The 26446-nt window shown below is 44.1% G+C and overlaps 1 protein-coding gene across 4 annotated transcripts in view; it reads right to left on the bottom strand.

The window, feature by feature from the left end:
- The window catches only part of LOC125131390 (cat eye syndrome critical region protein 2), a 121543-nt gene that overhangs the window by 41769 nt on the left and 53328 nt on the right, over nt 1-26446 (bottom strand). For 3 of the 4 annotated variants that reach the window (XM_047787923.1, XM_047787924.1, XM_047787925.1), the window contains exon 2: nt 1601-1695. In XM_047787923.1, the coding sequence (XP_047643879.1) occupies nt 1601-1695 (95 nt within the window). Of the gene's footprint in view, nt 1-641; nt 812-1600; nt 1698-26446 lie in introns of those variants that run through there. The other variant, XM_047787926.1, reaches the window with a different exon arrangement.

Here is a 26446-nt window from a genome sequence, read left to right as displayed (position 1 = left end):
ATGTAACAGGAAGTTCAAGTACACAAAAGTTGTCAATGTGCCCAACAAACACAGAAAGCCTGTTGGGCTGGAGATGCCAGGCTGTCACCCTCATCTTCCTGACAGGTCTTGGTGTGCAAGGATCTCTCCCCTCTAGCCTGGTCCAGGCACTGGCTCCTTCCTGGTGCCCCGCCTGCCCCGGATGCTTAATCAAAACCACAAATGTCACCACTCCACTGCCTCCTGTACCAGCCCCATGCCTGAAACCTGCCTACCAGCCTGCTGGGTTCCCACTCCCACTATGCTGTCACCTCTGGGTTCCCTGAACTGACGGGGATGTAGGGGCCATGTTAACACCCCCGATTCCCGACAGAGAGTGCTGGCTGGCCTTTGCGTAGAGAGCAACCAACCAGGCAGGCTGGACCAGTGGGATGGAGCACACAGGGCTTTTCCCTCCTGCTGATGGGCATCTTAAATGCTTTCCAAAGCTAGGAACTGGGAGTTTTAAATGTGAAATCGCATTTTAGATGTTGCCAATGATTGATCAACACTCAGGGGCTAAGACTCTGTAGCTTAAACAAATTATGTTTCTGAACCATGGGGGACCTTCTGCTCTGCAACCTCCAGGCTCTGGTGCAGGGTATCAAGCTTGAGATCATCACCTTTCCCATGGGTGGGAGGCTCCTGGGCGCTCCATCCTTCCTTTGCTCACTCACTCCAGGGCTTCATGACACACCAGCCTCAGGAAGCTCCCATGTGGGGGCTCAAGTTCACGTGTCCCCTTCTCACACAGGTGGTGTGCGCTGTGGACTTGAGTTCACTCCCATGGAAACTGCCAGCAGGAAATGCAATGCTGTAACTGATGTGGGCCGGGACCCAGGGCCCTCACAGCCTTGACCTACAGCGCCCGCCAGCTAGAGCCTTAGGCCTCCATGGGCCACAGGTAAAATGCAGCGACCCCCCTGGCATAAGCAGCCTGAAATGTATACAGGTTTTTAATCCTAAATGGGCATTTCTTTCTTTTTCTTTCTTTCTTTTTTTTTTTGGTCACCCAGCAGCATATAGAGTTCCTGGGAGAGGAAACAGATATAAGCTGCAGCTGCAACCTATGCCACAGTGCCTATACCAGATCCTTAACCCACCGTGCCAGGCTGGGGATTGAACCTGAGTCCCAGAGCTCCAGAGATGCCACTGATCCTGTTGTGCCACAGCAGGAACTCCTTAAATGGGCATTTCTCTCTCTTTTTTTGCCTTTTTAGGGCCAAAACTGAGGCATACAGAAGTTCCCAGGCCAGGGGTTGGACTAGAGCTCCAGCTGCCAGCCTACACCACAGCCACAGCAACTCAGAACCTGAGCCACATCTGCAACCTACGTCACAGCTAACAGCAATGCTGGATCCTTAACCCATTGAGCAAGGCCAGGGATCAAACCGGAAACCTCATGGTTCCTAGTCGGATTCGTTAACCACTGAGCCACAACGGGAACTTCTCTACTTGCAGAAATTTAAATGAAGGAATGTCTTGGCCAATAACAGCTCTGGTCTGTTCCAGGAGCCACCAGACATCACCTTGACTGCTCCAAGAGCCGCTCTGCAGGGAGGGGTAAGATCAGGTTACTCACGTAATGTCTCTTCGCTGATAGCAGCCCTGAAGCAGGCAGGCGATCAGGTCACTGATAAACTCCACATCATCTCTGTGAAGAGCTGCTTCTAACTCCTGAGAAGGAGAATGGAGAGAATTGAGATTCTTCAAACCTGCAGCTCCTACTGTTTCTGCACTGCCTGTGGGTTTGGTACAGCTTCCTGGTTCCCCGGGTTTACCCCCATGGCTCCTTGCCAGGCTCCTCTCTTTGTGTAAATCTGAGCTAGCACAGTCACAGAAGAGCTTAACTTACATAAATATGCCGTTCTGCCTTCTATTTTAATGGCAAGAGGAGGAAAGGTGCGATTAACTAGACAGTTTTAACAGGCAAACCACCTGCGGCAGCTCTGAAGAGTGGCCTGAAAACAGGGTGCATGCACCACACGGGGACGGAGGGGCCGGTGCCATGGCCACCAGGGAAGAGGGGAGGCCTCTCTGCCGCTCTTGGCTTGAGGGAGAGAACACCAAAGGCTGAGCTTGTCTTTGCACTGTGAGTGAACAAAGGTTCACTGAGAAGCTCCAGGGTCACGAAGCGACAACAGGGAATTTTAGGAGACTATTTCTCTTTTCAACCTCCCATCATGAACCAGTGCTTCCTGAGATCATGGAACCTGTCCTGGACCCACTGCTGTGAGCCATTCCCAAGTGTCCACCAGGTTCGAGGTGTGACCAGCTCAGAACCAAAAATTTGAGTCTTGTGAGTGGTTCTGAAAGCATGAGATGTACCGAAGATGCAGTTTCTGACCCTAACACCAAGTGCAGGGCAGTATACACCAAAGAGGGTATCTGCTCCCACCACCACAAAAGTGAAGTTCTTCTGTAAGCTATTTTAATTGCTCCATCTATTATTTTATTGTTTAAAGTTGCTAAGTTCATAAACATACACTCACGTGACAAAAAACTGCTAAGCAGACAAAGTGACAGAAGCAAAACACCAAGACCCTGAGGATGGCACCTATATAGTGCCTGGCAGCCCAGGTGAGTGGACTCCAGATTCAAAGATAAGACCCAGCCGGAAACAGTCTGCTTGCCCCGAGTACAAACTTTGTCACAGTTATTTAGCACCTCCATCACAGTGGTTCTTATTCTTCCATTAGCTTATTAAATCTTTGGGGCAGAGCTCTTTTCTGCATTCTACCCACCAAAGATAACGAGGATTTGAGCTACATTTAGTCAGAATTCATTCATTCAACAAACACTTTCTGGGCACCCAGCCCATGCGAAACAATACAGTACTTCCTAAGCCCTGTGGAGCTGGGCTCAGTTAGGAGAGGAAGACAGGACAGACAGGCAAACACCAGCATGTAAGAGAAGGTGCTGAGGGACTAAGAGACCTGCTCCTGGCTGTGGGAAGCTGGTACCTAGGATAGAAACTGCAACACTGGGGAAAGAGCAGGGCAGCGTCACTGTCCTGCCCAAGGGAGCTGAGCAGAGCCACAGGGAGGCTGATTCGGCTGCTGTGGACAAGAGAGGAATCTTGGTGGATGGAAACATGACATAACGACTCTGAATTAAATCCTTACATTGTAACCTCAAACATACCCAAATGACAATCTCAAGAACAGCCAAAGCCCCTCATTTATCTAAAACCACTAGCACTAGGTATGACGATATTAAAATCATGCACATGAGATGTGGTTATCAACAAATGTGGAATTTACATCCCTGTCTCTAGCTCTGAAACCTGCTGAAATGTATGGAAGAACTAAATGCACTCCAGATAAGCAGGTAAACCACTAAATAATCTACTCCACACACAAGACTGGCTGTCACTGTGGGAAGAGTGGGCCACTTAACTCCTTACAGAGAATGTTATTTCCAGCAATAAATATAATTAGAAACCACTAAGAATGTGGAATTTCATGACATTTCTGGTTAAAGTGTTCTCCAAAAAATATCAACTGTCATTACTTTTTTATTACTGTTCCCAACCAGTTGACAAGCAGAATTACAGACGGAGTGAAGTAAGGCCTTCAAAGACGAAATAAAAACAAAGACTACTAGTAGGTTCAGAGTGACATGGGGCAGAACACAAAACACCCTTAAACTACATTTACATGTAAATTATGAATTTAAGTTTGAAATTACTAACTCTTTGTTAACCTGTGGCAGTTGGCAGAACTATGTATAGTCTTTCAAAGTGTAAGAAATGTTCATCTTAAAATTCATGCCCAAGGGAGTTCCCATCGTGGCGCAGCGGAAACGAATCCAACTAAGAACCCTGAGGAGGGTTCGATCCCTGACCTTGCTCAGTGGGTTAATGATCTGGCATTGCTGTGAGCTGTGGTCTAAGTCACAGATGCGGCTCGGATCTGGCGTTGCTGTGACTCTGGCGTAGGCCAGCACCTGTAACTTCAATTAGACCCCTAGTCTGGAAGCCTCCATATGCAGCAGGTGGGGCCCTAAAAAGACAAAAAAGGTAAAATAAACAAAATTCATGCCAGATAGTTTACTGATTACTTGTATAGCAAATCTGTAGTATCTTCAATAAATCTACAGTAACGTTGAACTCTATCCGGATTTCTAAAATATTCCCATGGGAGCTAGGAGGCAGAAGATTAGATGTGAGAGAAGCACTGGTCTGCTACTGTTCTCATTTTGTTTGGAGGCTATTTTTACAGATGATGATATTACTTATCAACCAATGAATAAAGCAAAACAGTCACAAACCAGAGATGAAAATGTTTCAGAAACCAAGAGTTATGATGAACAAAATATGTGAATCTGAATTTTAAAAGGGGAAAGAAAAGTCTTAAACCAACTACAATGGAGAAAATAAAAATCATTTTTAAAAAAGTCTTGCACAGTATTTTCTGCTGGCCTCAGAGCCCAGGCTTCATTGGAGATTCAACCATCGTTTTCTTAACATTAAGAAACTGAAGCAGAAACTGAAGGCGAACACCCTTATCTGAATTTGAAAAAACCTGAACTGATTGTGTTCTATCCAAGGGACTGGTAAAAAAGGACTGGTAAAAGGGGCTGGTAAAAACTTCTCCCAGTGAACACAGGTTTGCTTTTTTGGCACAACCATGATCTAGTGACCGGGGAAGGTGGTTGCAGACAAGACCAGGGACACCGGGTCAACTCTTCCAAAGGAGAGATGGGTAGGCTGGCACGTCTCCCAAATGGTCCAAGTACTGAGAGGAATCTGTGTCATTCCTGAACATGACCCATCCCTGCCTGCCATTTCACCCACGGAACACAGGAACTCAGTGAGAAGAGAGGTCTCAAAATATAAAACTGCTTTTCACATGTATTTCTGCAATATTATGCTTCATAAATCAGAAGCAAGCCCGGGGGGACTGGGGCTCAGGAGGGGCGGAGTGGGAAGGCGGAGCAGTGCCTGCAGGCCCAGGGCTCAGAGGCGGGGGCAGGATTCGGACTGACTGCTACAGAGACAGCAGGGAAGCAGGAGAGCAAGGTTAATCCCACTGACAAAAGGACCTGCTTCTCAGTTAACATTTTTTCACTTTAATGGGTGCCGAGTTTCAGATTCGCAGCTGCTTCCCAACAACCTGAACATAGTTGACACTGCCCAATCGTGCACCTGAAATGGTTACAATGGTAAATTTTATGTTATGTGTCATTTACCACAATTTAGAAAACAAAAGTTTGTCACAAACTATCTGAAGCTCTTTTGTGGCACAGTGGGTTAAGGATCTAGCACTGTCACTGCTGTGGCACCAGTTTGATCCCTATCCCAGGAACTTCCACATGTCACAGGCGCGGCCAAAAAAAAGCCCCCCAAAAACAAAAAAAACCCAAACAAAACAAAACATTAAAAGTATCCCTATGTGGGGGCTGTTGTGATGATTAAATGAGGCAATGCTTATAAAAGCCAGACCAGCCTGGCACACAACAAATGCTCTGTAACATGTGAATACTATAATTATCTCATCCTCCTTAAGTGATAGTGTGTAGGAAAAAAGCAGACTGAAGAGATAAAAAGTGGTCTTTGCAAAATTCAGGTTTCTGAACAAGAGAAATTCAAATTCTTTTAATAAGGTACGTAGCCTACTGTGTGCATGAGCCAATAAACCTAACTCCAAACCCAGGTTATTCAAAAGTTTTACCACTTACTTATGCCTTCAACCCAGAGCTTAAGGCTTATCTAGGCTAAAGCAACAAGGAACAAATATCCTTCATAGCCCACCCCCACCTCTTCTCCCCGACTCTCCTCCCCATTGCACTTCCTTTCACTGAGGGCACTGAGCTGTGAGCACAGAACTCTGAACTTTGCCAAGATGCTGGGGGGTGGGGTGGGGTGGGGGCAAATCAGAAGGCACACCGGCCCTACCACTCCCCACTCCTCAGAGGAGCTGGAGGGAAAGTAGGATCCGCGTTCCTTGCAGCTGGCGTCACACCTCATTAGGGACAAGTCTGTTCCAGATCGTCACACGTCCCTGGCCACTGGGAACCAGCAGCGGCTGCTGGGTAAAGAAGCCCGGAGCAAAGAGGGGAGAGAGAGAGGGCCCTTAGTCTAAGTCGTGGAAACTCTCCACTAAAAACAGGGAGCTTCTAGAAGAGACAGGCAACAGGTGCGGCACGGAGAACACCACTTACTCCTTCCACGCATGGCTGCTACTTAGCACCTTCCCTAAAACATCACAGCAGGGACTTTCAGTATTTGATTCACTCCTGAAACCTGCACAAGACTTCTTTCATCTTTGCTAAAGAAAGCGGTAGAGAGAGAACAACTTTCTTTTCTTCAACTTCCAAGGGAGGATCAAGACCGCAGATGTGCAGGCACGATGATCCCTTGGAGCTCAGCTAAGAAGGAAAAAGGGCCTAAGGAAACAGTCAACAACGTGGGTTTGGTTTTGCAAGTTCGCAAATCTTTCTCATCTTCACATGGGCCAAGTGCAATGTGTAGGGGTAGCGGTGGAAGATGGAGCTTCTGTGTGGGCAGAAGTGCACTCACACCGAGGAGGTGCAAAGCAGGCCCTCCCGAAGGGCATTCTTAGCTGCTCTCCAGGAGATGCCTAGACAGTGGGCTCAGCCCTCCAGAAAGCACCTCTGACTTTGCAGCTGATGCTTTCTAATTGGTGGGAATTAATTTAATCCCAAACGCTGCCCATGCCAATTCAACCCTTCAAGTATAAGTCAGTTGGTGTGGGGGTAAGGGTGAGCACCCTGAAACTACTCTTCCAATACTCCTGGGGTCCTGGAGTCAGCAGTTCACCCCAGAAGCCCCCAAGCCAGCAGGTCTGTACTGTGACTTTGCTAGAGATCCACGTCACTAGCCAGCCACAATGCCGGGGAATAACAGAAAAGAAACCAAACAGCTCCCCTTGAATATGACAGTACCCTAGAATGTTGGGTAAACTAGAAAATGCTCACCATACCAGTAAATATGCATATCTAGAAGAATATGATTTTCTTAAAACGTATAAACCACCAAAACTGGATCCAGAAATTTAAAAAGGCTCAGAAGTTTCAAAGCTCTTCCCCCATAGGAAAATGCCCATGATCCATAAACTATCCTGAGCACTGAAGCTGGTTGGAAGTTTCTCCAGGTCCAGAGGTTTGTGCTGGGCCAGCAGGGTCCTGCGCCTCCAAGAAGCTTGGGGTCCAGACCTCGGGCTATTGACTCCTTGGACTGCGGAACCACGACCAAACATGGGAAGCCAGTGGAATGGCGTGGCTTCTTAGGGGAGCCAGTTTTACTTGATTTTTTTGCTTTTGTTGTTGCTTGCTGTTGTTTGCAAAGGTTTTTTATTTTTGTTTTTTTTAGGGCCTCACCCAAGGCAATCCATGGAAAGTCCCAGGCTAGGGGTCAATCAGAGCTGCAGATGCCGGTCTACACCACAGCCACAGCAGTGTGGGATCCAAGCCTCATCTTCAACCTACACCCCAAGTTCATGGCAACGCTAGATGGCTGACCCACTGAGCAAGGCCAGGGATTGAACCTGCATCCTCATGGATACTCATCAGATTTGTTTCCACTGTGCCAGAATGGGAACTCCCTGAAAAGATATTCTTAACTTAAAACATTTGCACAAATTTTAAAAATTAAACATGAAGTTTCATGAGAATTCATCTGGAAGCTACTTCATATTGTAGCTCTAGACACCTAAAGTCATGCAATGCCCTCCCCTGCTCACCACCGGACTGGGTGGGAACTGCTTTAGGTTGAGTCACTGAACACAGGAGAGAAGAATGGCCACAGCTGGTGTGGGTACAGGACACATGTGGGAGAGACCAGGGTGACAAGCTCCAAGGAGACAATGGCGAAAGGAAAGGATGGGGTGAAGGGGAGTTTGAGAAGCAGAATCAATAAGACTTTGCAACCAACTATATATGGAGAGGAAGGACAGGAAATTTTAGGTAACAGGCTTTATACCCTGCACCACCCCCACCCCCACAACAAAAGATCACGGAATCTTTAATAAACAAAAAGGCTGAATGGAAGCCAGTGGGTGGCAGGGGCAGGGGGACGAAGACAGACAACAATGTATAAAACCTTGAGAAATAACCTTGCACTGTCCTAAGTCTTGTGTCTATCTGTGATTGCACCTAACTGAACACCTAACCTCAGGAGGGGTCCTTCTGACTGAAGGTGTGGTCACGAGATGGTGGGGCATGCAGGAAAGGCACCCCAGCATCTGAGGACATGAAGGCAGGCTGTCTAGCGCTGGGGGGCAAACAAGCCATAAGAACTACACTTTCGGGAGCACCGCGGTGGGCGGGGGCACGCAGGCAAAAGGAGCAGCGATCCCCATTTCTGGTCACCTCAAAGGAGAGACATGTAGGGAAAACCTGTGCCAAAGGCCCAACTGCCAGGTGCCTCCACAGAGGAAGCGCCAGACATGCAGAGAGAGAACCAAAGACTGGGAACAACTGGCAGCCACAGGGAACCAGTCTAAAGGATGAACGTGTAATTTTTCAGAAATGCCTGCAATCAAATCTTGAGAGGAAATCTGGGAAGGCAGGGAAAACCAGGATGTGATTATAACAGAGAAAACAGTACTGAATTCTCACTGGGGAAAAGAAAAAGAATCTTCTAACCAAGCCACATGCCATCTAAAGAAGACCTCACGTAAGGAATTGGTGGTGTTTACCCAGTCCCTCCCTGACCTGGGGCAAGAAATTTCATCAGACCAAGAGAAATTACCCATGTCTGATTCTCAGCTCCCTGCTAAGAGGGCTAGGTGTTAGGAAGGTCTAGTGTGTTGAATGGTAGGTTCCAATCCAAATGAGATTTGGGGCCACGGATGCTGTCAGGTTTCTGACTCTACAGAGCTGAGGACCAGGGCTGGTCAGCTGAACGCATTCCCAGCACAGCAAGATGCAGATCCAGCAGCGCCTTCAGAGAGGGAACACCTGCGCAGCACACCTGGCAAACAACAGGCATGATTTGGCTGGGCTGAGGCAAAGATTTTTCAGCAAAATTCTCTCACAAAACAGAGTGTTAACAGCGACCAAATTTATTCTATTACAAGACATTTAACTTTAAAATTTTTTTCTTTTAATTTTTGGATAAGAAATCAAGGAAGAGACAATAGCTTGAGACAACCTCAGTCAATGCCAGTGTTGGATGGCTACAAAGGTCATTTGATTGCCTCCATTTTACAAGGAGGCAAAAAACACTTGACAATGATTCCTTAATTCCTCTACCTGTGGGATAACAATTACTAGTATCCATGAGGACGAGGGTTGATAAGTAGGTTAAGGATCAGCGTTGCTGCGAGCAGTGGTGTAAGCTGCAGTGGTGTAAGCTGTAGGTCAAAGACAAAGCTCAGATCTGGTGTTGCTGAGGCTGTGGTGTAGGCCAGCAGCTGCAGCTCTGATTCAACCCCTAGCCTGGGAGCTCCCATACGCTGTAGGTATGGCCCTAAAAAAACAAAAGAAACATGTAACTGCTTATGTTGCAATGACCATGAATTTACACCCATGGAGCAACTGGGAAGCCAAACTATCTTACTATTAAATGACCAGGGATTGGGAAAATTTTTTTTTTCTTTTTTTTTCTTTTTTTGTCTTTTTGCTATTTCTTTGGGCCGCTCCCGCGGCATATGGAGGTTCCCAGGCTAGGGGTCCATTCGGAGCTGTAGCCACCAGCTTACGCCAGAGCCACAGCAACGCGGGATCCGAGCCGCGTCTGCAACCTACACCACAGCTCACGGCAACGCCGGATCTTTAACCCACTGAGCAAGGGCAGGGACCGAACCCGCAACCTCATGGTTCTTAGTTGGATTCGTTAACCACTGCGCCACGACGGGAACTCCGGGAAAAATATTTTCAGAAAAAAGCATGAAAAGCAGATGCAAAGAGATATAAGTGGCTAATATAGTTCAGAAAACTGTATGGACATCTTCAAAAGTGGTTCTAGTGATGATGAAGAAATTATTTCCAGAAATAAGGATGGATGGAAGGTGGGAAGTAATTACTTCTAAATTTAAAAATTCAAATATTTATTATAAAACCCCTAAAGTAAAATTTCCAAACAGAAATGTGACTGTTTATCCGTCATTAAAAGTTTAAATATATTAGAATAAATCAATATTCCCCAAAAGTTTTACTGAATCATCCCATTGGGAAAATGGGGTATTGCCTAAATTTAAGCATATATCACAAATTATGCATTAACACTACTTTAAAAAGGAACCAAGTCAGAATTCATAACTCAGGCTCTTTCCACTTTACCAAAAATGAAGAGACCACTGAAGTCTGAAAAAGGAAAGGTATGGAGAACAGTATTTGACCATGACCCTATCCATTTCTTCTAAAATGTGGCCTAATGGGGTTCATTTATCCCTCATTCAACTTTCAAGCAGTTCAGGGTCACTATTCCCCAGCCCCCACCCACAGTTCACCTGGCCTTCCCTCCAGGGTCTCTCCTCTTTGCTTCCCCCCCATCATCTTCCACATAAAACTGGACTATTTTTGGTCAAGTTTATTAGTATCACAGATAAGCCAATATTTTCCAATCAGTTTTTACCTACATTTATAGTGAGAAATGTAAACTTCACAGCAGGAAAAAGTTAAAATGTTTAACAAGAAAAAAACTAGTGAGGTCCTTAATAACAAGGCAGGAGGCTTTGGGCTTGATGACAGGTTTTGACTCAAACAACTTGTAGGGAGGAGGAGTAACACAGGTAGAAGCTAAAAGAAGATAGGCCAATATTGGCTTTGCAAACAAATACGAAACCAAGTCAAATCTAATGCTCCCTCTGCCCTCATTCTGCTGGGCTGCAAGAAGCATTTAAATCACTATTTCCTCTGTCCTTCTCTAGGCTTCAATCCCTTCCTTGCCCATGGTGTTCCTTCTCCATCTTCCTCCTTGGCTTCCCTCTGCCTCCTCCAATGCTCGTGATGGAGGGCCCTTCACCCCCACCCCATTTATACGCCATACCTTTCCTCGAAATCCCCAAATCGGCCTGGGACTTGGGGGCCTCACCACGGAATATCCAGTAGGCAGAACAAAGCCAGCTTCAGGAACCTGAACCTCTGGTCTGCTTCCACTCTGGCAGCCCATTCATCTTCACTCCTAACCCAGTCACCAATCCTGCTGACTCTCCCCTTCAAGATGGGTCCAGAAACTACCCTCTCCCCTACTGCCTTTTCCTCCAGCTACCTTCTCAGCATCAACTCTCCCAGGTGTCATGGATGAAGGGGTCTCCCAGATATGACATCAGAGGAGGAAGAGGGTGGGTTCTATAATGAACAACCACGGACCTAAGTAACTTTGGAAATGAGTGGAACCTGCGAGATTACAAGGCAAAAACAGTCCCTGTCCAGAGGCACTTTCCCGAGGGGATATGGCTTAAGAGCCCAAGACAATTGGACATGGCCCTGAGCTGGACAGTCACCTGGGTAATGAGGGCATAGCAGCTGCAGGGGGTTTACGGATATGCAAGGGAGCAGGCTGAAACAGACCATGGAACAAGCGAATGGCCAGGAGACCTCAGGACAAGCTCACAATTAGTCCTAGCACCCAACTCTCAGTGTTTAATATCATTCTTCAATAAAAGGAATCAGATGGGGCAGGAAACGGAGTATCTTTTAGTGTTGGAAAACAAGAAAGCACTCAAAAAACCGAAACCAAGCCACCCCATAGTCAACTGAAAGAGTTCCAAATGGCAAAGCTGGAACAACCTGAATAACAAAATCAACTACTGGATTATAAAAGCATAAAACTAAGTGAAATATATAAAAGAGTAAAACAGGACTTTCCTGTGGCACAGCAGGTTTAGGATCTGACGTCACTGTAGTGGCTTTGGCTTGGGTCACTGCTGTGGTGCAAGTTTGATCCCTGACCCAGGAACTTTCACATGTAGCAGGCTCAGGCAATACACATATAAATACATAAATAAAAATAAAAGAAAACATGAGAAACTCCTCAGTGACACAGCAGATTAAGGATCCAGCACAAGTTTGTATGCTGCAGGCATGGCCAAAAAAAAAAAAAAAAATTCACAATAAATACTTAGGATCCATACTGATGAAACTTCAAAAGAATAAGTGAGTCCAATAAAAAACTGTATTGCTAAGGCATAACTTGTGGTTTACTGGGGTAGAGCAGTCTGATTTAGAACAGAAAGCAGCAGAGCGGAGAGGTGGGGACAAAGCTTACAGAGGAGCATCTAAGGGGCAGCCTGGCAGGGCATAAGATGGGCTCCACAGACACCACCCCACAGGCAGGCCACTGTGCGGAGAGGAGACCCCTGACATGCCTGGCGCTACATGGAGACCATAAAGGGGTCCTAGTGGTGGAGGCCTTTTTGCCTGGGAGAAATTTGTTTTCCGTTTCACTTATTTGTGCCTGAGAAACATCTGCCCAGCATATACTAGCTGCCACTCAAGGGCCCCTTCACACAGACAACTTACAAAAGCACACTCTGCTCTAGGAGCTGCAAGGCTAAGATGCTTCTGGAGAATCTTGTACCATTTGACACATGACCTGAGGGACCAAGGACCAGACCATACTGTCCTAGCCTCAGAGGGTATACACTGTCCCTTCAACTGGGTTCCACAGGCCACCTGGGTCAGCCTGATTCAGAGCAGGAAGAGACTAAGACACTGGGACATTCAGGAGGCTGGCTATTTCACACTAAGTTGAAGTTATTAAAATCCACTAAGTTTGACTCTCAAATACAGGAGGAATATCAAAATGTTTGTCTCTCTGGTCAGGTAACGGGTAAGCTCTACTCAGACGGCCTCTCTGGGGAAAAAAAAATAAGGCCAATCTTTACAGGTTGCTTATAAATTAAGGATTTCAATACTCCACTTGCAGTAATTGATAGAAATAGCCTCCTCCTAACAAATACACTAAAAGAACTACATGGTCAGCATTCTTACTCCTCAAGCTAAAATAGAAGCTAAGGATATCACTGAAATTCTAACCTACCTAAATAAATAGTAAGAACAGGGAGTTCCTATCACGGCACAGCAGAAAACGAATCCGACTAGGAACCATGAAGTTGTGGGTTCGATCCCTGGCCTTGCTCAGTGGATCTGAGCTGTGGTACAGGTTGCAGACACAACTCAGATCTGGCACTGCTGTGGCTGGATACAGGCTGGAAGCTGTAGCTCTGACTGGACCCCTAGCCTGGGAACTTCTATATGCCACAGGTGTGGCCCTAAAAAACAACAACAAAGGATCAAGAAGATGTGGTACATATACACAATGGAATATTACTCAGCCATTAAAATGAATGAAACACCAACATTTTTAGCAACATGGATGGACCTAGAAATTATCATGCTGAGTGAAGTCAGCCATACAATGAGACACCAACATCAAATGCTTTCACTGACATGTGGAATCTGAAAAAAGGACAGACTGAACTTCTTTGCAGAACAGATGTTGACTCACAGACTTTGAAAAACTTAAGGTCTCCGGAGGAGAGAATTTGGGGGGTGGGGGGATGTGCTTGGGTTGTGGGATGGAAATGCTGTGAAATTGGATTGTTATGATCATTATACAACTACAGATGTGATAAATTCATTTGAGTAATAAAAAAACAAAACAAAAAGACAATGTTGATAAATATAGCATTGGCTAAATTTTAAGGACTCATAAATGGTACAAACTCTCTTAAAAATAAGTTGGTAACAGAGTTCCCGTCGTGGCGCAGTGGTTAACAAATCTGACTAGTAACCATGAGATTGCGGGTTTGATCCCTGGCCTTGCTCAGTGGGTTAACGATCTGGCATTGCTGTGAGCTGTGGTGTAGGTCGCAGATGCGGCTCGGATCCCACGTTGCTGTGGCTCTGGTGTAGGCTGACAACTACAACTCCGATTCGACCCCTAGCCTGGGAACCTCCATATGCCCCAAGAGCGGCCCAAGAAATAGCAAAAAGACCAAAAAAAAAAAAAAAGATAAATTGGTAACATTTATTAAATTTTCAAATGTACATAGTGCTTCTCTAAATATGCTCCCGAGTGGTTTTTATGGCTGGCATGAAAAGATGCATCAATAGGGGAAAATCAAGGCGTTCCCGGTGTGGCTCAGTGGTTAACAAATCCGACTAGGAACCATGAGGTTGCAGGTTTGATCCCTGGCCTTATTCAATGGGTTAAGGATCTGGCGTGGCCGTGAGCTGTGGTGTAGGTCGCAGACGTGGCTCGGATCCCAAGCTGCTGTGGCTCTGGTGTAGGCTGATGGCTAGAGCTCCGATTAGACCCCTGGCCTGGGAACCTCCATATGCCGCAGGAGCAGCCCTAGAAAAGGCAAAAAAAACAAAAAATAAATAAAATAAAATAAATTTTAAAAAATAGGGGCAAAAATCAAGGCACAAGCCTACAATGAACTTCAAAGCACGGTACCGAGGAGGACGGAAGATGTCTGTTTATTCATTCAGTGGACACCTGTGTATCTACACTAGTTCATACTCAGGGACTGATATGGTATGTGGAAAGACTCCCCTGCTTTAATAACACTTACTGCTGGTGGGGAACACAGATCATTACAATTACATTTTTAAAAATTTACAAGACATGATGAATGATCTCTTCCCTTCTATCTCACCCTCCACCCCACCCCCCAGTGATCCCATCCCTTTCTCATGGCTTTGAGAACTCCCTATATACAGGAGAGAGTGATCAAGTCTCAAGCTTAATGTGTCTGGGATCTGAATACAGACAGCACTGCCCCGCAAGCGTTCCTCCCCATCTTAGGAAAGGGTACTTTACCTCCATTCTTTCAGATGCTCAGGACAAAAGCTTTAATCTCAAGCTCAACTCCTCTCTCCCAACCCCACATCCAATCCAACAGCAGAACAGATCAAACCCCTAAGCAATGCTCACTGCCTGACCTCATCACTCAGTCTTCCTCATCCTCACTCTCTTAGGCCTGAGATCTTGAGGATCCGTTTAGAAGACTGCCATCACAGTCGGTACTGTCACTGCAGTGGCTTGGGTTCAACCCCTGCCACTATCCCTCCACCCCCCTGGGCTCACTGCTAATTGCCTACACACCAGAGCTGAACTTGGCCTCCTCAGTCCAAAGCCCTCCGTCCTTTCCAGGCATTCGTACCATCTCTCCTTCTTGAACCACTCAAAACACAGGCCCGGAATGCCCTGCTATTACATACGGGAAGGAAGGCACTCTACTCACTGCTACATTGCCAGGAGTTTAGTGGAAATAATCTGGGGAACATGAGGATAACTGGAACAGGAAATATGGCCAAGATGACATTTAATCTGAGACCTAAAGGATGCGAAGCAGCCAGATATACAGAACATATTAGAGAGCTTTCCAGGTAAATGAAACCACCGTGGAAAAGCTCTGGAACTAAGGGGGTCCTGCAAGGCAGGCTGGTTGAGGAAACCCGGTTAAGCACAGTATGGGATGGAGTGGGCCCTATAAACTGAGACAAGGACTGATCTTCTCTAACAGTGCAGGAAAGCTTTTAGGCAGGAAAACAACAGGGTCTGAATATGTTTACTACTCTAGCTGCTGGTGGTACAGGGATTAGAGGAGATCGACAATAGAAGGGAACAGCAATAATCCAGATAGGGATGATGGTAGCTGGACTAGAGCAGCAGCAGGGCAAAGGACAAACAGAAGTGGAGAGAGTCTGGACATGTGCTAACAGTAAAACTGAGAGAACTGCTGCTGGGTGGGAAGGTGTAGAAGGCAAAGGAGGAGGAGGCAGCCAAGAAGACTCTTAGGCTTTTGCATGGGCAAAATTTTGATGAAAAATTATAGCATTTTTTAAAGTATATAAAACTGGATTAGAGGCTGGGAAAATCAAACAGAATAAAGTACTAGGAAGAGGGAAATGTATGCACATAGGATAGTGAGATATGCACAAAGTATTCTGAGAAAGACACCTATGAGGAGATCTTTGCATTGCACAGGCTTTTACGCTGTTTCAGTGCTAAGAAAGTTAAGGCTAATGTATCATTTTTTCCTATTTAAGCTAATTTTTTTCCAGCTTTAGAGGTATATACATAATTGACAAAAATGTAAGATATTTAAAGTGTACAAAAAAATAAAGTGTACTATGTGATAGTTTGACAAACATGTTCACCCTGAAAGGATTCCGGCCATTAACTCAATAAACCTCTCTCTCAACCCATATTAAGTCATCCCCTCTAGCAAATCTCAACTATACAACAATGTTATCAACTCTAGTTACCATCCTCAGGTCTTATTCATCTTCTAACTGAAAGTTTACCCTTTTACAAATCTCTCCCCATTTCCCCCACTCTTCAGCAACCACTTTCTACTACTCTCCACTTCTAAGAGTTAGAATTCTTTTTTTTTTTTTTTTTTTAAAGATTCCCCATTTAGGAGTTACCATTGCAGCTCAGTGGGTTAAGAACCCAATGTAGTCTCCATGACGATGAGGGCTCGATCCCTGGCGTTGCTCAGTGGGTCAAGGATCCAGTATTGCTGCAAATTGCAGCATAGGCCAGCAGGTGCAGCTCCAATTTGACCCCTGGCCCAGGAACTTCCAAATGCTGCATGTGTGGCCCTAAAATGGAGGAAAAAAAAAATATTAAAGATTCCACTTTTAAGTGAAATCATAGCATTTGTCCTATTATGTCTGGCTAATCTCATCAAGCTAATGCCCTCCAGCTTCAACCACGTTGCTGCAAATGGCAGGATTTCCATCTTTCTCAAAGCTGAGTAATAGTCAATTGAATGTATACCCACACCACATCTTTATCCATCCATCCAACGACACTCAGTGGAACTGCAGGATTGTATGGCAGTTCTAGTTTTAGTTTCTTGAGGAACCTCCACACTTTTCTACACAGTATAGCAGTTTACATTCCTACCACCAGTGCACACAGGTTCTCTAATCTTCACATCTTCACCAACACTTGTAATCAACTGTCTTTTTGGTAAGCATCATTCTGACATGTGTGAGACGACACCTAATTGTATTTTGATTTGCATTGCCCTGATGACTACTGATGCTGAGAACCTTTTCATGTACCATGAAAATGATCATTTGTATGTCTTCAGAAAAATACCTATTCAGATCCTTTGCCTGTTTTTTCAATTGAGTATCTGGGGTTTTGCTATTGAGTTGTATGAGTTCCTTACATATCTTGGCTATCAACCGCTTGGTGGACAGGTGGTTTGCAGATACTTTCTCCCATTCCATAGGTTGCCTTTTCAGTCTCTTGATGGGTTTCCTTTGCTGAACAGAGGATTTTTAGTTTGATGTGGTCCCACTTACTTTTGCTTTTGTTGTATCTGCTCTTGGTGTCAAATCCAAAAATTATTTGTAGAGTTCTCTTGTGGTGCAGCAGGTTAAGGATCCAGTGTGGTTGCTGCTGTGGCTCAGGTTCCACCCCTAGCCCAGGAACTTGCCACACCACCCAGCAATGAAAAATGAAACAAAACAGCATTTGCATGACTGATGTCAAAAAGCATATCCCTTGTTTTCTTCCGGGAATTTCAAGTCTACAGTCAAGTCTTCAATTTCCTCCTTTTTTCCCCCCTTGGTCTTTTTAGGGCCACACCAGTGCTATATGCAAAGTTCCCAGGCTAGGGGTCAAATCAGAGCTGTATCTGCTGGCTCACACCACAGCCACAGCAGCTTGGGATCTGAGTCACGTCTGCGACCTATACCTTAGCTCATGGCAACACCAGATCCTTAACCCACTGGGCAAGGCTTAAGGATCAAACTCTAGTCCTCATGGATACTAGTCGGGTATGTTACTGCTGAACCACAATGGGAACGTCCTCCAATCCATTTCAACTTGATTTCTGTGTATGCTGTAAGATGGTTCCATTATGTGGCTGTCCCGGTATGCCAACACCATTTACTGAAACGACTGTGCTTTACCATTACCATTGTATTTTCTTGGCTCCCTTGTCATAAATTAAGTGACCATATATGTGACTTTATTTCTGGGCTCTCTATTCTGCTCCATTGTTCTGTGTGTCAGTTTTTATGTCTATAATAACACACTGTTTTGATTATTGTAGCTTTGTAGGATAGTCTGAAGTCAGTGTGACGCCTCTAGTTTTTCTTCTTTCTCAAGACTGCTTTGGCAATTTCTGTAGGTCTTTTGTGATTCCATGCAAATTTTAGAATTGTTTCTAAATTTAGAATTGTTTAAAATTTAGAAACAATTTAGAATTGCTGTAGGTCTTTTGTGGTTCCATGTACAATTTTAAATTGATTTTTTTTCTGTGAAAAATACCATTGGAATTCTGACAGGGATTGCACTGAACCTATATATTGCTTTGGGTAGTATAAACATTTTACAAATATTTATTCTTCCAATTCATGAGCAGGTAGTATTTTTTCATTTACTTTTCTTCTTCAATTTCTTTCATCAATGTCTTAGTAGTTTTCAGTGTATACATCTTTCACTTTCTTGGTTATATTTATTCCTATGCATTGTCTTCTTTTTGATGCTGTACAAATGAAACTTTTAACTTCTCTAATTAGTTCACTGTTAGTATACAGAAATACAACTGACTTTTGTATACTGATTTTGTATCTTGAAATTTTACTGAATTTGTTCATTAGTTCCAACAGTCTTTTGGTAGTCTTCAGGGTTTACTACATATAATATCACATCATCTGCATGCAGAGATAATTTTACTTATTTTCCAACTTGGATGCCTTTATTTCTTTCCTTTTTCTTTTTTGGTCTTCTAGGGCCAAACCTAGGGCGTATAGAAGTTCCCAGGCTAGGACAGGGGTCGAACAGGAGCTGTAGCCACCAGCCCATACCACAGAGACATCATTGCAGGATCTGAGCTGTGCTTGCGACCTACACCACAGCTCAAGGCAATCAATGCCAGATCCTTTAACCCACTGAACAAGGCCAAGGATCAAACCCTCATCTTCATGGCTACTATCTGGGTTCATTGTTGCTGAGCCACAATGGGAACTCCAGACACCTTTATTTCTTTTTTTCTTGTCTAATTGCTATGGCTAGGACTTTCAGTATTACATTGAATAATACTTAGTTTAAAATTAATTTTTAGGAGTTCCTGTCGTGGCGCAGTGGTTAACGAATCCAACTAGGAACCATGAGGTTGCGGGTTCGGTCCCTGCCCTTGCTCAGTGGGTTAAGGATCTGGTGTTGCTGTGAGCTGTGGTGTAGGTTGCAGATGCGGCTCGGATCCCGCACTGCTGTGGCTCTGGCGTAGGCTGGCGGCTACAGCTCCGATTCGACCCCTAGCCTGGGAACCTCAATATGCCGTGGGAGCGGCCCAAGAAATAGCAAAAAAATAAAAAAAATAAAATAAAAATAAATTGATTTTTAAATAAAAATTTCACACCATTCTTTTCCTACAAAGAATCTAAACTACAGAGTTGTCTTGTGGCACAGCAGGTTAAGGATCCATCATTGTCACTGCAGTGGCTTGGGTCACTATTGATCATGTTCAGCCTGCCATGTCTGTGGAACAGGAGGTGAACATATCAGTAAGGAGCGTAGAACACAGGAGATGGAAGTTATACTGAGGCCATGGCCTTCTGCTACTGTTTTGAGCAGAAAAGAGGATGAATGTTAACATTTAAATGGTGGGTGAAAGAAGAGAAACCTGAAAAGGAGGGCTGATGGTGGTATCAGGAGCAGGGCATCTTGGAAGCCAGGACAGAGGAAGGAAGTGCTCAAAATGAACGGCAAAAAACTGAGTCTTAGGAGTCAACAGCCCTAGAGAAGAAAAGCTGCCTCCTGCTGGAGAGAGGAAGACAGCAATGGACGGAGGCAGAACATCAAGAGTAGATCGAAGGATAAACAGTGTTAACAATGGGAGCTCTCTCTCACTGAAAACCTATGTACAAGCTAATACTCTGTCATCTAACCCTCAGCAATACTAGGAGATGGGTAATCTTAAGTAACCACATTTGACCGATGCGAAAAATGGAAATTCATCAGGGAAAACCAAAGGTCATACAGCTAGTAAAGGGAGAGCTGACTACCTTATGACAACAAAAGTTACCTTACCTTATACTACTTCCTCCAATGCACAATAAATCATACTAAATACACTTACAAAAACCTGACTTAATAACGTTAAGAATTACAACCAAGTTGGATATTACATGGACTTGTTATATAACTAATTTAACTTGATTTCTCATACTAGCACACCTAAGTGTTTAATCACAGCCATCTGGAGCTCCCATTGTGGCTCAGTGGAAATGAATCTGACTGGCATCCATGAGGACGTAGGTTCAATCCCTGGCCTTGCTCAGTGGGTTAAGGATCTGGCATTGCCCTGAGCTGTGCTATAGGTAGCAGACCAGACTCAGATCTGGTGTTGCTGTGGCTAGCAGCTACAGCCCAAATTCTACCCCTAGCCTGGGAACCTCCATATGCCACGGGTGCAGCCCTAAGAAGGCAAAAACAAAGTAAAACAAAACAAAACATAGTTAGTCGTCTGCCCTCATCTGCAGTTCTTCCATCATCAAAGGCCTGAAAACATTAAATGAAAAATTACAGAAATGAACAACTCACAAGTTTTAAACTCTGCCCCATTCTGAGTAGTGATAAAATCTCATGCCGCCCTGCTCAGGACATGAATCATCTCTTTGTCCAATGAGTCCCCAACCATTAGCCACTCAGTAGCCTTGGTTATCAGATCAACTGTGGTTATCACAGTCCTTATGTTTAAATGACCCTTATTTTACTTAATACTGTCCCCAACATACAAAAGGAGTGAGCTGGCAAATCAGATTTGCTAAGGAGAAGCCACAGTGGTCCTTTTAATTGAAAAAGTGAAAGTCTTTACTGAGAGAAAAAAAATCGTATGCTGAGTTTGCTTACCATGCTAATTGTATGGTAAGAACAAATCTTCAATCAATGAAACTGGGATGCAGGAAACAAATTCATGCTGCTTTTCCTATCCCACTTCACACTGCAACTGCAAAGGCAACTAACTACTGATTTAAGATGGAAAGGGCACTAAAGTTGTACAATAAGATACTCTGAGGAAGACGGACCCACTCACTTAGCTTTTATTACAGTATACTGTGATAATTGTTCTGTTTTATTATTGTTGTTGTTAATCTCCTACTTTCAATTTTATTTAAACTTTATCACAGGTAGGTATGCCAAGGAAAAAAACAGTGTGTACAGGGTTCGGAACCATGTGCGATTTCAGGCACCCACCAGGGGGTCTTGGAAGATATACCCCCACCCCTCTAGATAAGCGGGGGGGATAACTGTATTTGCCATAAGAAGTCAAGTCTAACAAGCTTTTTAGAGTCAGACATATAACTACATTTCTCACTTTCTTTGACCTGATAATACAAATGCATGAGTGATTATGGTTGATTTGATGTTAAAAGCAAGTTTCAACCAAAACATAGATGTTTTGCATATCAGATTCATCTCCTAGCTTTGAATGCCTATTTGCATTTTCCCCAGGAAATAATTTGAGTATAAATCCATTCCCCAAAATTAAAACCCTAAAAATTTCAAATTGTCCAGACAGTTCTCAAAAATAAAATTTTCTCTAATGATGGCTCTGTATTTGTTCTTTATTTGCACTGTCTTATACAGCAGCCACTATTTAACACTTGAAACGTGGTTACTGGAGTTACCACTGTGGCAGAATGGGATTGGTGGCATCTCTATAGCACCAGGACAGAGGTGCAATCTCTAGCCTGGCACAGTGGGTTACAGCATCTGGTGTTGCTGCAGCTGTTGTGTAGGTCGCAACTGTGGCTCAGAACTTATCCCTGGTCCAGGATCGTCACATGCTACAGGGTGCCCAAAAATGGGGGAAAAGAAGAAGAAGGAAAAAAGAAATATGGCTATGTGACTGGAACCAATTTAAAATGTTCATACATGACATTCAATATATAACTTAATATTAGGTTTAAGAATAATCTAACAAACCCAAATTAATATATAGAATTCAAAAGCATTTAAGAACATTAAAGTAGCAAGAGAAAAAGAAAATTTGACCTATTTGAGAAATTAAAAATCAACTCACTTTTTCAACAAGAAATCATGACATGTTCTTAAGTAAAGATACTTTGTGGGTTTCTGTTGAATATTCTTTTTAAGGAGCTACTGATTATGGTCTGCAGCATCTTCCTCGGCAAGTAATGCTTCTGTCTGACATGATTAATACAGTAAATTCAAATGCCCTCTTACTGGAAGTTTTTAACCAACCCTTTGATTTTACGTAAAAGGAAAACATCTCTTTCTAGATAAACTCTTTCAGTTCTAGGCAGGCTTAAAGACACTTTCTCATTTTACATAACTTCTCCTATGGAGATCTTATGATGACGACACAACAGTGGTAGCTATTTTTAGGTACTTCTTACCAGCCTGACACCCTGAGTAGCTTTTTTGCAGCTCATCTGGAGCCTCAGATTCTGGCTGAGGATGCACCACTGTATAACCAGCAACAACCTGTCTGTGAGCAAACATGGAACCTGACTCCATATTAGATCTTTTACTTTCACCTTTGTTTTCTATTGCTTTTGCTTTCTGCTACAAGTTAATCACTAAAAGAATGATGCCTATAGCCTGAAACATACAGCAGAGCCATTGTCAAGGTTCTGACCTTGATGGTTTAACATTTTTCATTCATATAGAGATAAAAAGCTGCAGAACAGAGAATAACATTTGTTTTGTTAGAGGTTTCCACGAACATCCAGTGGCCTGACCTCCAAGGACAGGTGCAAGAACAAAGTATTCTTATACCAAGAAGTTTGCCAACAACCAACCACATCCCTCCCTCACCTGGCTTTGGGGGACAAATGCCACCTATCTCCTTTAATGACCCTGCAACACACCTTTCTCTGCTCCAAATTCTGATGTTTCAGTACTGTCTGGCCCTCGCTATGCATGAGGGAACACAAACTTGTAAAAAGTAGTTCCATTTTGCCTATTAAAGTGGCAAGACAGCAGGCTTCTATTATTGATAGTTCATTCCACATTTCTGAAATAGGAAAATGTTACTTTTATGAAAACAAAAATTATTAAATGATATAGGTATTTCATAACCAAAAAGAAGTGTTACTGAGAAAGTTGGGTTTTAGCACAAGAACTGCAGTGATTAACAAGTTCTGTGACTTTATCAAGACACCTTTGTCTCTCTAAAAATCTGGGTTATAGACTAAGACCATCATAAAACTCATCATTCTTCTTAGAATGCTCATAAGAACACAAAGACATTAATTTAAGCAATGTTCTAAGAGAAATATATCTGAATTTGTCATCTATGGACCTGAATCATCTCACATGAGGTGTTTATAAAAAATGCAAAACGACAAGTCTCCTACTGGATCAAAGTATCTCAGGGAGGACAAGGGATCCACACTGAACAGACTCCCCTCATCAAGGTTCACATGAACATCAAAGTTAAACCGTGACCGGGAGAGACCAAACTCTTACATTTTACACGGAATTCTTCCAAGAAAAGTATATTCTGTTTTGGAGTCCTTTTTTTTTTTTTTTCTAACACCCACACCTGCAGCATAAGGAGGTTCCCAGGCTAGGGATCAAATTAGAGCTGCAGCTTCGGGTCTACACCACAGCTTGCAGCAACACCAGATCCTTAACCCACTCAGCAAGGCCAGAGACTGAATCCACATCCTCACAGAGATTGCGTCAGGTTCTTAACCCACTGCACCACAACAGGAACTTCTCTCTTTTTTTTTTTTTTAAATAGCTATACCCTTGGTACATGGAAATTCCTGGGTCATGGACTGGATCCAAGCTGCAGCTATGACTCATGCATTGCAGCTGCAGCAACTCCAGAGCCTTTAACTTACTGTACCAGGCAGGGGATCAAACCCATGCTTCTGCAGCAACCCAAGCCTCTGCAGTCAGATCCTCAACCCACGGGTGCCACAGCAGGAAATCCTGGAGTTCTTTTTTGAATTGCCCTTCTCTCTTTTCATCTTTTCTTGGATTCAATTAGCTTCCTGAATTTTGTATAGTTTTAAAGAGATAACAGTTTGATTCTATGTAAATATTTACTCAAAAATCAGGTTAATAAGCCTGCCATCAGCTCTCCACAGAGAAATAGGTTTAGACATAAACTTTCTTTTCCTTTTATACTTGAATATATTCTATAAAATTCTTACCACAAGGTGACATATATAAATATCAATCACATCACTGTAACATTTTCTTTCATAAAGCTCTTTAACCAAACAATTATTTATCATCATCCTAATCTTGTTTCCACGTAAAATTCTTTTTTTTTTTTTTGCTTTTTATGGCCACACCAGTGGCATATGGAAGTCCCCAGAGTAGGGATCGAATCACAGCTACAGCTGCTGGCCTACACCACAGCAACTCAGGATCCAAGCCAAGTCTGTGACCTACACCACAGCTCACGGCAACACTGGATCCTTAACCCACTGATGGAGGCCAGGGGTGGAACCCGCGTCCTCATGGATCCTAGTGGGATTTGTTAACCACTGAGCCACGAAGGGAACTCCCCAAGTAAAATTCTTCAACCTAGAAACAAGTATCTCTTGGAGTTCCCATTGTGGCTTGCTCAGTGGGTTAAGGATCCGGCGTTGCCGTGAGCTGTGGTGTAGGGTCGCAGACAAGGCTGGGATCCCGCGTTGTTGTGGTTCTGGCGTAGGCCGGTGGCTACAACTCTGATTCGACCCCTAGCCTGGGAATCTGTATATGCCGCAGAAGTGGCCCTAGAAATGGCAAAACGACAGAAAATAAAAAAAATTTTTAAATAAATAAAATGAAATAAAAAACCAGACCGCAATACGAATGTCACTGAATAAATCAGAGTAAAACTAATTTCATATTGTCATTCAAGTATGACATCATACCTGTGCCTTCTACCATATTCCTCATTTTCCTACCAGCAAGAAAGGTCTAACTCATCCAACAACACCCAGTACTTTCCACCTCAACACAGACCATTTCCCTGTATTGGCAAGACCAGACAACCCTCTGAGTAACTACAGAATGAGAAACACAGTCATCCACAGAGTTGTAAGGTCCTGATGTCCTGGACAGTAGTTTACTAAACAAATGTGCCAGACAACATATCCAATGACTGCACACAGCTTATCCATGATACAAACAAGCATATGATGGCCAAGGAAGACTGGAAGTGCATAAAAACCTACCTGGCTACTTCTAGCCCTGGAAAATAATGCTCAAGGGATAACAGAAGCTACAGCCGGCTTGGCTTCTCAGTCCCAGATTTGGGGTGGGGGTAGAAGATTTCTGATTCCTAATACATCTGTTGAGAAACAACTGAAATAAACTTTTCTCTTCCAAATCTTTGCTATATACCATTCCCTTCCATTTCTCCCCAAGGCAGCCCACCTTTCAGATCAAAATCAGACCACGTGGGGTACAGTGGCAAGTGCAGGATGGACAGGACTCAATTCACACATTGGTTCCACCAGTACTAGATGTGTGACCTAGAGAGTCATCATTTCTCTGAGGCACTTTCGGGTCTTTTCCTTAAAGTTTTTTTTTTTTTTTTTTGTCTTTTTGCTATTTATTGGGCCGCTCCCGCGGCATATGGAAGTTCCCAGGCTAGGGGTCCAATCGGAGCTGTAGCCACCGGCCTACGCCAGAGCCACAGCAACGCGGGATCCGAGCCGCGTCTGCGACCTACACCACAGCTCATGGCAACGCCGGATTGTTAACCCACTGAGCAAGGGCAGGGAACGAACCCGCAACCTCATGGTTCCTAGTCGGATTCATTAACCACTGCGCCACGACGGGAACTCCTCCTTAAAGTTTTTGTGTCATAAAAACAGAGAGAAAAAGCGTTCGATTTTTCAGTCAACAGGGCAAATAGGACAAGTAAGCAGATATACATAAAGGCAAGCGTCTCTGATGACATCAAGCTTGGGTGCTACAAAGCCCTTGACAGATCCCTAGAGTTTCAAGGCCCAAGTGACAGAGGTTTTTTTTCCTCTTTAAAAAACGCCATATACAAGGAGTTCCTCTTGTGGCACATTGGAAATGAACCCAACTAGTAACTACGAGGTTGAGGGTTAGAATTCTGGCCTCACTCAGTGGGTCAAGGATCCCGTGTTGCCACACTCTGTGGTGTAGGTCGCAGACACAGCTCGGATCCCATGTTGCTATGGCTGTGGCATGGGCCAGCTGCCGTAGTTCCGATTCAACTCCTAGCCTGAGAACTTCCAAAGGCCAAAAAGGAAAGGAAAAAAAAAAAAAGCCACAAATGACTATATACGAATATACATACACAAACACACAGTTTATATAAATCTGAAAAGCAATCATTCTATTCATTCTGGGTTTCTGGGGTTTTTTTTTTTTGGTCTTTTGTCTTTTTAGGGCCGCTCCCGCAGTATATGGAGGTTCCCAGGCTAGGGGTCTAATCAGAGCTGTCGCCGCTGGTCTACACCAGAACCACAGCAACACCAGATCCAAGCCGCATCTGCAACCTACACCACAGGTCACAGCAACACC

Source organism: Phacochoerus africanus, chromosome 7 (genome assembly GCF_016906955.1).
Source record: "Phacochoerus africanus isolate WHEZ1 chromosome 7, ROS_Pafr_v1, whole genome shotgun sequence".
Classification (NCBI taxonomy): domain Eukaryota; kingdom Metazoa; phylum Chordata; class Mammalia; order Artiodactyla; family Suidae; genus Phacochoerus; species Phacochoerus africanus.
The sequence above is the reverse complement of the archived record's forward strand: the minus strand, read 5'-3'. Positions and strand labels throughout refer to the sequence as shown.